The sequence below is a fragment of the Cydia amplana genome, chromosome 14, assembly GCF_948474715.1.
Source record: "Cydia amplana chromosome 14, ilCydAmpl1.1, whole genome shotgun sequence".
Classification (NCBI taxonomy): Eukaryota; Metazoa; Arthropoda; class Insecta; order Lepidoptera; family Tortricidae; genus Cydia; species Cydia amplana.
Genome location: NC_086082.1, coordinates 15167015 through 15179436, shown reverse-complemented (window position 1 = coordinate 15179436; position 12422 = coordinate 15167015). Strand labels below are relative to the sequence as shown.

Sequence of the window (12422 nt, the reverse complement as noted above, 5' to 3'; positions counted from 1 at the left end):
CCGTTGCATCGGCTGCTCTTGTGTCGGTTTCGGCAGTTTGCCCCGGGACCTCCGAAACACGACGCCTTTCGGCCAGGCCAGAAGTCGGTGCACTCGATGGTCTCCTGCAGCGCGTAATAATAAACGCGTGTAAAGCTACATAGGATTACCTACTCATACACTAGCTCATACTCATTTATTGATAATATTCTTAAAATATTACAATGTCAACATCAGAAAATACATTTATAATATTTATATCGTTAAATCATGAGAAATAGTAACATATTATACAATATTATACATTTTGCAAGACGTGTAACATACCTATCTACCTACTTGTAGCGCAGTTCATACGTAGATATAGTGCAGTTCATTCCACCAACCGAAGCCGAAAAGTTCACCTGATTTTAGCTCTATTAGGTAAGAGTACTATATATTTTATTATTTTAACTAAATAGTCGAGGAAGTCTCGTACCATGCAAAATTCAGAGTTCCATCCTTTATTATATGAGGAGTTATTGGTATAGGATTGTATTTGTCATCTTTAGGGCTGTAACTCAAAAGCATAAGTATGATTTATTTTCACAATATGTTTTTTCAGTTCTTTTAATTTTGCTTGTTGCTATACTTTAGCCTCTCACATAGTTGTAACATGTATATGGGCAAAATACTACAACAGAGTTACAAATATAGTTGGTCAAACCAATTTGTCAGTCAGTAAGAACCAGGAAAACTATAAGTACTCATTCTTTTTTTTGGGTGATAGAAGATAGTATGATTCTCTCTATTTGAAATGTGACAGTCCTTTGACAAACTAACATCGTTTTCTGCATAGATAAACAGCAGATTGACGCATGCGCGGTATCAGCGACATGGCCGACATGTGTCGATCTCCTCGTGCCGGTACTACGCCGTGCGGGCATGTGTAGGGTTATGAATTAATTAGTAGGGCTTGGATGTTGTTTGTTTCTATTAGTATCATAGCGCACTATAAATATCTCCTCTTATTAGGCGCCACTGCCGCTATTAATGTAGGAATATAGCATATGAGGTGGTTTATGCGTTTGTTTGCCAAAACGAAATCATGGTTTTTTATTCGTACGGTCAAGGAATTTGTATTCACTTCATTTACGTTATAGTGACAATAATATGAGATCCCTAGCGGCTTAAATAAGCGGATAAATAAATAACCTTAAGGCTAATTTAGCATATTCAAATTAGAGAGTCTTATATACTCTCTGATAACTACAATAATTAGGATCTATAGGCATTCTGGCTTTTTTATTCAGCAAGCTAAATTTAGCCTATAAAGCGGCCTTTACTTACGACATAACTGTATATTGAATCGTTTATCGCCAACACAGTAATACTTTGTAATATAAATAAGCAATTTGCAGTAAAACTAACAAGTAGGTAACTTCACTTCCGCCATAAACAATAATTTCTCTATAATCCACAATGTTACAATTAATTGGAATTTGAACACAATGTCAGAGCAAACACGACATCCTATTCATCCTAATTGCGATAATATGCCTTATCACCTACCACACTACGTTATCTTTATTATTAAATCAGTCTGTACATTGTAATCCAAAGTAGATAGAGATATTAGAGATGTACCACAATGGTACGAAGAGATAGTTGTATAGACAGTGTTGTAGATGATCAACATAAATAGGTTATTTACCTAGACATAATTTGATCATTGACCATTAATAACAGCTTTACAATGTAACCACTCTAGTAACTATCTTAAATTTAGTCAATGATTCCTTTGTCCTATTGCGGATGTCGTTATCTCAATTCGTTAGTTTTTTCTCATTGAACTCGTGTTGTATAATAATTACTACGATAAGCCATACGTAATAACCTTTGGTCTTGTGATTTTTGCTATCGTGAGTTTAGTTCTGGAATGTACTTCTGTACAGACGTTGATTTAAGTACTTATCTATTTTACGTATTACGCGTGTACGTACGGTCTTAGAACCTATGGATAGAGTAAAGCGGCTAAGCTAATGGCGTTGACGCTTAACAGAAAAGTGTTATTCTAAATGAATTTTTAACTTAAGTCGTTTATAATTAAATATACATCAACTAAACCGTCTTGCTATTAGCTAACTCTTAAAACTAGGCGCCATTTCTTATCTTTTCCCTCGAATTAGGTGACACGTCCATACTCTTAAAACATTAATAAATAAAATAAAAAATAAATAAATATTGGGGGACATCTTACACAGATCAACCTAGCCCCAAACTAAGCAAAGCTTGTACTATGGGTGCTAGGCGACGATATACATACTTATATAGATAAATACATACTTATATACATAGAAAACATCCATGACTCCGGAACAAACATTAGTGTTTATCACACAAATAAATGCCCTTACCGGGATTCGAACCCAGGGCCATCGGCTGAGCAGGCAGGGTCACTACCCACTAGGCCAGACCGGTCATCAAAAAACTATATAGGTAAAACTTGTTTTTATTTAGTATCAACATTTCGGAGAAGCTATGTAAGAAAGTAAAAGACAGTCTGTTCGCTCAGCAGCAACTATAATAATTATTAATCAAAGATATGTGGTTGCCAACAGCGAGAGCAGCATGTTCGTGTCCCGCCGCCGCTGGATCCTGAAGACGTGCGGCACGACGACGCCGCTGCGCTGCCTGCGCGCCGTGCTGGCGCTCGCGCGCGACGTGGCCGGGCACGCGCGCGTCGACAACGTGTTCTACTCGCGCCGCGAGTTCGCGCGCCCGAGAGCGCAGCTGCGCCCGCACGACAACTTCGACAGCGAGGTGAGTACATGTCATGAAACGCTCCGAGCGTATACACCAGGGATGTTGCGGATGCCGATTTTTTGACATCCGCGAATGCGGATGCGGATTTTTAAAGTCTCACATCCGCGGATGCGGATGTCAAGATAGTACCATAAAAAACGTCAAATATTACATTTTAGTAATTTTTATTTCCAAAAAACCGGCCAAGTGCGAGTCGGACTCGCGTTCCAAGGGTTCCGTACATTAAGTCCCACTCACGCTTGACTGCTCATTTCTAATAGGTTTTTTTGGTTAATGACTAAATTACCTAGCAGTCTAGCACTTACGCCGATGCTAAGACGTTCCTGTACCGACCTGTTCCACATCCGCATCCGCATTAAATCCGCATCGATTTTATGCGGATGCGGTTGCGGATGTTGAAAATAATGCGGAAGTTCCGCGGTTGCGGATGCGGATGCGGATATTCGCAACATCCCTGGTATACACTCGACGCTGAACGAAGTGTATGACGGTGAGCGTCAGTGTCGGGCGCGTACGCTTGAAACGTACGTTCCGTGGCCCTCTGGTAAGGTCTTGGCCACTCGAAACGGTGCGATGCCACGCCGTAACGTGGGGATTCATGGCACCGCCGTGTCATGTTAGCAATCCCATGCAACGGTGCAGCGCCGCGCCAAGGCGTGTATTATAAATAATTCCCTCAGATGAAAATTGAATTTCAATATGACTATGCACGTACCGAATTCGCTAGCCAGGAAATATTTACCGAAAACGAAAAATTCAAATACTATTTTGATTAATATTACCTTGGCATGGCCTCTGTTATTTACAGTTGACGATTCACCGGAACATTGCTTTCATTGTACTCACATAACTAAATATCAATCTTTCGACCTTTCATTGCGGTTGTTATGGTTATCGAACCTCAAGTGTAAACGCACATTACTCACTACATTGTAAAATAATTCCAACTACATCACACATCGTCTGCCTGATCACTTCGGAGAACAGATAATTCAGTGAACGGCAAATAGGTCCTGAACCCAGATAACGTGTTACCAGACGTTTTTATTTGCAAATTATATCGCGCTTGATTAGGTACTTTACTGGAAATTGCGTCACATTGTGCCTATGTTAGTGATTATATGAGTAATTTGAAGGAATAATATTATTTTCCGTAGGTAATTTTCCCATAAGAAAATATTTTCAGTTCTGGTTTCCAATTAAAATATGTTTATTTCCGTTTCAACTTCGATTTTAGATCCATTCAATCTAAGATCAAATTAAGCTGAATATAGGTATTAATTTATCAATTTACGTGACATTCTTCTGTCGAACTGAACTCATAACCCTTAATAAAATCATCATTAAGATCATAGATAGCCTTCCTTGTTCTATGAGACGTTTAAAGTTAATTCGTTGATCAAGTACAGTCGCCATCAGATATATCAGAGCGGCCAAGGTATTCACAATATCTAAACAAGCACTCTAACGCCTGACAATAGAGGCGTGTTCAGATATTTATGAACACCTTGGCCGCTCCGATATATCTGATGGCGACTGTCCAACAACTGCATAACGGAAACGAAGTTGTCATTTTCCACACCGGACGCGACGTTACTTTTGCAACGTTAACTGTATGAATACTTCTGTCTCAAGTGACATGCCGTCTCTGATCGCTTCTCGGAAAAATAACTTTGCTCTCTTGCAATTATTTATTGCTGTTATTCTATTTATTCGCGGAGCTATACATAAAACTAATACTTATACACACTAGCGTCTTTTTAGCGTCGGCGTCTAATCAGCGCTATGGAAGATGGCGTCACAGCGCAGTTGCGTCAACGTTGCGTCGAGCAACAGCCATAGTGTAAGCCCTGAGTGGACGCTCGAAGCGGAGCGTTTGGCGGGACGTGCAGCGTGGCGTCGGGCTCACAAGTGATGTGAGCAGCGTGCACTAAGGCCGCTACTATACGCTTGCATTTGTTTAACATGCACGCCGCACGCCCCGCCCCGCTGCACGCCCAACTCGAGCGTCCACTCAGGCCTTACACATAGAGTTGGCTAAACGCCGACGCTCGGGAGACGCTATTTGGGCGCTAGGGGGTGGCTCTGAATGATTATGCTTTAGACGTTAGGCCGTGATTTAAACGGCAGCGGGCAGCGGGGCGATGAGCGGACGATCTTCAAGGCTCGGAGACACGCCCGACATTTAGAAAACATAACCATATGGGACCCATTTATAAAAAATTTACAATTAAATTAAATTCAATTTATTTAAGACCAACAAAGGAGTCAAAGGAGGTTTATGAGTCGAAAATGTTCGTTTACAGTCTACGGACGTCTTTGGGGCATATTGTATTGTAATCGTTGACATTGGTATAAGGAAGTCTCTGAACGTCTCATGTTTTCAAAATGACGGGCGTGTCTCCGAGTCTTGAAGATCATAGATTTGATAGAGATAAATCTATGAGCTCCTTGCTGCCCTCTGGTGTCCTGAACGTGGCCGTAAACATACATCGCGTGTTCCTCTAACTGTAGCCAGTACTGTAAATCGTAATCAGTGGGCCTACCACAAACACCGAAGTTCGCAAAATGCGGCCATCTTTTACTCCAATGAACGCGTAATTAAAGTGACAAAGAAAGATGCCCGACATTTGCGAACTTCGGTGTTTCCGGTAGGCCCTCTGATTACAATTTACAGTAGTAGCTACAGTTCGAGGAACACGCGATGTATGTTTAGGGCCACGTTCATGACACCAGAAGGCAGCAATTAGCTCATAGATTTACCTCGATCAAATGTACATCAGAATGAGTTAATACTAAAGTCTATTTTTTTATTCCGTAGACTGAAATGACAGTTAATTCTATGAACATGAAATGTCATTTCATACTATTAACTGTCATTTCAGTCTACGGAATAAAAAAATAGACTTTAAATGTTATATGTGTTAGACCGCCTGTTGTTTAACCTCTTCTTCCTGTATTATCCGTATTGTTTTCTGTAATGAGGTGTACAATAAAGAGTATTTGTATTGTATTGTTATATTGTTTGTGTCGCAGGTGGAACTGCTGGATTCGTTCTTCGGCGACGGGCGCGCTTACATCATGGGTCCAGAGAAGGACTGCTGGTACCTCTACACACTGCTGCCGCTTGAAGGTAACTTCTACATAATTATTATATACAAGGTTCAAACATGTAAATATCTTGATCTAAACTAACACGGTTTTCACTCATACTCCTCTGCCTGCCTGTGACCACGAACGTAACGTCACGTTCGAAACGTCAGGCCATATATAAACATAAGTTTTACGTGATTAAGTCCCGTGTTAGTTATAAAAGTATGTAAATATGTTGCCACCCCCATTTTAAAGAAGAGGTCCAATAAACCGTTGCCTGCATGTCTAGTGACGATATTTTCTTGCATGTGTCAGCGATTTAACGGAAACTCGGGTCTATCTGAATTGTCTAATGCTGTTGACTATAAGGATTAAGAACATAACACTTAGGTACAGTGTGTCTAATGCACTCTCATTACAAGCTAATAGCTTATAGTTCATCTCAGTAACATTCATTGCCACCCAGCCAAACAAGACATCCGCGCCAGGCCACCATTTTTTTTTAAATAAAGCTGTGGTACCACGATCCCGACTATCGAGTCGTCCGGCCTGGGAACGAAATCATAAAATACCCGATAGTCGGGTTTTCGGCATTGAATGTGTTAAAAGAAGTCTTAAGACGAGAAATAATCTTCTTAAGCCCTATTCGCAGGCGGCAACGGCCGCAGTCCAGATGTTAAGAAATTGCTCAATATTCATCTTTTGTTTACCTTGTCGTCATGTTAAATATTACTCATCTATACAAATATAATTATAATTGTTAAGCATAAAATAAAGCGATTGGTACCTACGAGTTGTAAACAAAATGTAAGGACGGTGAATCCTGACCCACCGTGATACAGTTCACACTAGTCAGATGACACTTGCCTGTTGGTTTTGTACCATAAAACAATGCAAGTTATGTAAGTAGTTTAAGCACCTTTATTAACTCAATAAAATATCTTTATCTTTATCTAATATATCTTAATAACTATGACGACCGGTCTGGCCTAGTGGGTAGTGACTCTGCCTGTGAAGCCGCGGTCCTGGGTTCGAATCCCAGTAAGGGCATTTATTTGTGTGATGAGCACAGATATTTGTTCCTGAGTCATGGTTGTTTTCTATGTATTTAAGTATTTGTATATTATATCTATCGTTGCCTGAGTATCCACATCACAAGCCTTCTTGAGCTTACCGTGGGGCTTAGTCAATTTGTGTAAAAATGTCCATTAATATTTATTTATTTATGAATGTTCCCCCAGGCACAGTAGACGCTCTGGAGAAAGAGGAGCGGAACAGCCGCGAGGCGGCGGGCGCGCTGCCCGAGCCGGACCAGACCCTCGAGATACTCATGTCGGACCTCGACCCAGAAGTCATGGACATTTTCACACGAGCGGCATCCGCGGACGCCAAGCAAGCCACCAAGGTAGCATACCTACCTATAGTTCGTTTTTTTTAGCATTAGAAAAAAGGTAAACAATCTTGATGTGTCTTTTAATTGAAAAATATGTGTTAAAAATAAGTCACGGCAAATATGTAACAATTATGAATCTAATACGATCATTTCTATTCTTCTGCTTTCATAAGTATAAGTTACTGATTTTTAAAGAGCGTTTTTCAATTAAAAGACAAGTCAAGAACCTTCTTTCTAATGCTAAAAAAACGAACTATAGTAGTGTAATATTAGACTACTGTATAGTGTAGTGTGTACTGTGTATAGTTTGTAGCTTTCTAATAGACCCCGAAGGCTAATCCTATTGTCTATTGTTAAGAAAAACCGCTCGTGCCACAACCACCTGCATAAAAAATCGGTACTTGGTTACTGAGTGCCGGCGAGTCGAACGCTACAGAACCAGTCTAAAATGTGTCATCGAGATGCGTAACAAAGGCGCGTTATCGGAGAGCGCACCTACACTGGTTTTTTGAGCGTTGGACTAGCCCGCGCTCAGGTGCCAAATAGAATAATTAGGACCCTTTTTTGCAGGTAAGTAGCACGTGCGGTTTTACTGAACAATAGACAATAGGATAAGCCTTCGGGGTCTACTAGAAAGCTACAAACTATAACATCTGTTGATATGAAATGATGATGTGCGTGCGTGCGTGTGTGCTTGTCTGTTTGTGTGATATTTCAGTCAAGTTCAATGTAGTAAAGTCTCTGTCTCATCGTACTTATGCATATACATATCCAAGACCAAATTGTAGATGCAAATAACCTATTTCTTTTACAGGTGTCGGGGATAGACAAAATCATTCCAGGCATGGTGATCGACGACTTCCTCTTCGATCCCTGCGGGTACTCCATGAACGGGCTTGATAAAGATGTAAGTATTCATTTGCTATATTTTCACTGTTTAGTGCAAAATACCCTTCAACTCTCCTCTAACAATATGGCAACAGTTTTCTACTGACATTTTTGTAGAAAATTTGCAATTTTTGTAGATCAAATTTGGTAGTTTTTAATTACTGACAAGGCAGGCTGACTTTTACACATTCACTTTTGACCTGTGTTTAATATTGTGGGTATTTCGAGCCCTTGATGAGGGTAGAGCGAAATCGGGTTTTGGCGCCCTTCGTTGAAGTTTTCAAGCGTATTCCCCCCCCCGATCCGGCGCCTACAGCGGCCGCTCCACTCGCTCTACCCTAGATCCGGCCCTGTTTGTCGAAACAATGGTCTTATGTTGTAGCCAGTCTTGAAAAAAGTAATCTTCGTACGTATCAGACCCCTAGTATGATCTCCGATGTCGCGCGAGACTGCATACTTGAAGTGGGGCATATATGGGTAGATCCGTGTTAACAGTATTATAGTACCTAGTTATTGTTTTTATTGCATGTTTTAATTACGTAATCTATTAATGTATAGTTATAGTTACGAGTAGTAGTGTAAAAGCCTCGAACTGCTTGAATGTTGTTGCACACCTGTTATTGGTGCGTAAACATTATTAAATATTGTATTAATACTGTACTTATGTAACTTTACCTGCTTTGTGTATGTAATGTTCGTGTCTTAGGAAATATATAAATAAACATGGTAAATGTTGATTGTTCCAGGGCTGCTACATGACGATCCACATCACCCCGGAGCGGTCGTGCTCGTACGTGTCGTTCGAGTCCAACTGTCCCGTGGCCAGCTACGATGACGTCATCGCGCGCGTGCTGCACGCCTTCCGCCCGCAGCGGTTCGTGCTCACCGTGTTCGCCACTCCGGTCAGTCAACTCAACTGCTCATACAATAGGGTTGTTGACACACAAAAAGACACTTTCCTCCTATCTCATTAAAGCGAACATCGTCCAACTACAGACGTAATAGTTTTCTGAACCGTGCGAGCCGTAATTTGAATAATCTAACGAAAAAGCTTGATATTGATATATTTAATTGCGACATTCCCTCCGTGAGGCGCAAATTGACGGAAATGTGTTTCAATTAGGCATTTTGTATTTATCTTGTAAGCGAGTGCTTTGTATATGTAGTATCCAATCCTTATTTTGTTCGTAGTTTTTACAATATTGGTGTCCTGTCACCGGTAGTAGGTTTGGTTTATGTAAGTGAATGTTGTTAGTTCTGTTTAGTTTTGGATTGAGTCTTATCTCTTTCATGTTTGCAATGTGTGTGTGTGTGTGTGTATGTGATGCGTGTTACTTAAGTATATGTTTTTATTACATATCTATTTGTGAGTTCCTGTAATTGGCTCTATATATCTATTTAAGATTCCATTGTCATTTAGTTAGCTGTTGGATCTCCTTATGTAAATAAATAAATAAATAAACATGTTCAATTCATCATCATCTTCCTCGCGTCCCGGCATTTTGCCACGGCTCACGGGAGCCTGGGGTCCGCTTGGCAACTAATCCCAGTAATTGGCGTGGGCACTAGTTTTTACGAAAGCGACTGCCATCTGACCTTCCAACCCAGAGGGTAAACTAGGCCCGTATTGGGATTAGTACGGTTTCCTCACGATGTTCTCCTTCACCGAAAAGCGACTGGTAAATATCAAATGATATTTTCGTACATAAGTTCCGAAAAACTCATTGGTACGAGCCGGGGTTCGAACTCGCGACCTCCGGATTGCAAGTCGCACGCTCTTACCGCTAGGCCACCAGCGCTTCCTGACACATGTTCAATTATATAAGTAAATCTAGTTAAATAAATAGAAAATGAGCAATTTATCACAATACATTGGAAACTTAAAAAATATGTGGGAATAATAAAAAAATATAAGACCTTAAAGTTTAAAAAAAAAAAAATTACTTCCAAGTAGGAAAAAAATAATGGTACCATTCGATTTCTTACGTTTAATTAAAAAAAAAATTGTATAGCAACAATATACATAAACGCAATATTTCACAATTTCCTTCTTTTCCATACTTACATCGAAACGGCTTCTAACGTTACATGGTGACGTCGCGATGTAGTGCGATATTGTTACAAGCGTTTCATCAGTAAAGTGCGGGTCAGACTTTGACCATCATTTGTGACTTTTGTATTGCTTTAAGACAATGGGTCCCATATAGACATTTGATCATCAACCACAGACAATCCAACCTCTAGACATAGCATAGTCGCGCTACCCCTTCTGCCACACATACGGTAGCGTTACTCCATCTTCGAGTAAATCCCGTGCCGTGATTGGTCCGTCTCTTTGAACGCACCAATCACGGCACGGGATTCGCTCACCTCGTCTCCCCGCACCCCCGTATTTTTGGCAGCATCGGTTTCATGAAAGAATTGGCCTAAGCTCAGTCTAGAGGTTGGATTGTCAGTGTCATCAACACAAACCTGACGACTGATACCATTCATAAAAAAATGTCGAATACCGTATTAATAGCTATATTGTTTTGTACCAACAGGAGCCGACGTGCACAGAGCCGCGCTCGCTGAAGCGGTACTCGTCGCTGCGCGAGTACAGCGCCACGGACGCGCACTACTGCCGCTTCGCCAACTACGAGCTGCACTACGCGCTGTTCGCCAAGTTCCCGAGCTGAGGCTTGGCGCTGTCGGCGCGCGAGCTACACACCCGCACTAGACACAACTACAGGTAGACACTAACTGAAGCGGTACTCGTCGCTGCGCGAGTACAGCGCCACGGACGCGCACTACTGCCGCTTCGCCAACTACGAGCTGCACTACGCGCTGTTCGCCAAGTTCCCGAGCTGAGGCTTGGCGCTGTCGGCGCGCGAGCTACACACCCGCACTAGACACAACTACAGGTAGACACTAACTGAAGCGGTACTCGTCGCTGCGCGAGTACAGCGCCACGGACGCGCACTACTGCCGCTTCGCCAACTACGAGCTGCACTACGCGCTGTTCGCCAAGTTCCCGAGCTGAGGCTTGGCGCTGTCGGCGCGCGAGCTACACACCCGCACTAGACACAACTACAGGTAGACACTAACTGAAGCGGTACTCGTCGCTGCGCGAGTACAGCGCCACGGACGCGCACTACTGCCGCTTCGCCAACTACGAGCTGCACTACGCGCTGTTCGCCAAGTTCCCGAGCTGAGGCTTGGCGCTGTCGGCGCGCGAGCTACACACCCGCACTAGACACAACTACAGGTAGACACTAACTGAAGCGGTACTCGTCGCTGCGCGAGTACAGCGCCACGGACGCGCACTACTGCCGCTTCGCCAACTACGAGCTGCACTACGCGCTGTTCGCCAAGTTCCCGAGCTGAGGCTTGGCGCTGTCGGCGCGCGAGCTACACACCCGCACTAGACACAACTACAGGTAGACACTAACTGAAGCGGTACTCGTCGCTGCGCGAGTACAGCGCCACGGACGCGCACTACTGCCGCTTCGCCAACTACGAGCTGCACTACGCGCTGTTCGCCAAGTTCCCGAGCTGAGGCTTGGCGCTGTCGGCGCGCGAGCTACACACCCGCACTAGACACAACTACAGGTAGACACTAACTGAAGCGGTACTCGTCGCTGCGCGAGTACAGCGCCACGGACGCGCACTACTGCCGCTTCGCCAACTACGAGCTGCACTACGCGCTGTTCGCCAAGTTCCCGAGCTGAGGCTTGGCGCTGTCGGCGCGCGAGCTACACACCCGCACTAGACACAACTACAGGTAGACACTAACTGAAGCGGTACTCGTCGCTGCGCGAGTACAGCGCCACGGACGCGCACTACTGCCGCTTCGCCAACTACGAGCTGCACTACGCGCTGTTCGCCAAGTTCCCGAGCTGAGGCTTGGCGCTGTCGGCGCGCGAGCTACACACCCGCACTAGACACAACTACAGGTAGACACTAACTGAAGCGGTACTCGTCGCTGCGCGAGTACAGCGCCACGGACGCGCACTACTGCCGCTTCGCCAACTACGAGCTGCACTACGCGCTGTTCGCCAAGTTCCCGAGCTGAGGCTTGGCGCTGTCGGCGCGCGAGCTACACACCCGCACTAGACACAACTACAGGTAGACACTAACTGAAGCGGTACTCGTCGCTGCGCGAGTACAGCGCCACGGACGCGCACTACTGCCGCTTCGCCAACTACGAGCTGCACTACGCGCTGTTCGCCAAGTTCCCGAGCTGAGGCTTGGCGCTGTCGGCGCGCGAGCTACACACCCGCAC

At 43.6% G+C, this 12422-nt stretch overlaps 1 protein-coding gene across 1 annotated transcript in view; it reads left to right on the top strand.

Moving 5' to 3' along the window:
* Nucleotides 1–10868, top strand: part of LOC134654172 (S-adenosylmethionine decarboxylase proenzyme) — a 36845-nt gene extending 25977 nt beyond the window's left edge. The window contains exons 3-8 of the mRNA XM_063509618.1: nucleotides 2580–2781; nucleotides 5821–5917; nucleotides 7119–7282; nucleotides 8085–8177; nucleotides 8905–9060; nucleotides 10702–10868. Of these exons, the coding sequence (XP_063365688.1) occupies nucleotides 2580–2781; nucleotides 5821–5917; nucleotides 7119–7282; nucleotides 8085–8177; nucleotides 8905–9060; nucleotides 10702–10836 (847 nt within the window). The 3' untranslated portion in view covers nucleotides 10837–10868. The remainder of the gene's footprint in view (nucleotides 1–2579; nucleotides 2782–5820; nucleotides 5918–7118; nucleotides 7283–8084; nucleotides 8178–8904; nucleotides 9061–10701) is intronic.
* The last annotated feature ends 1554 nt before the right edge of the window (nucleotides 10869–12422 follow it).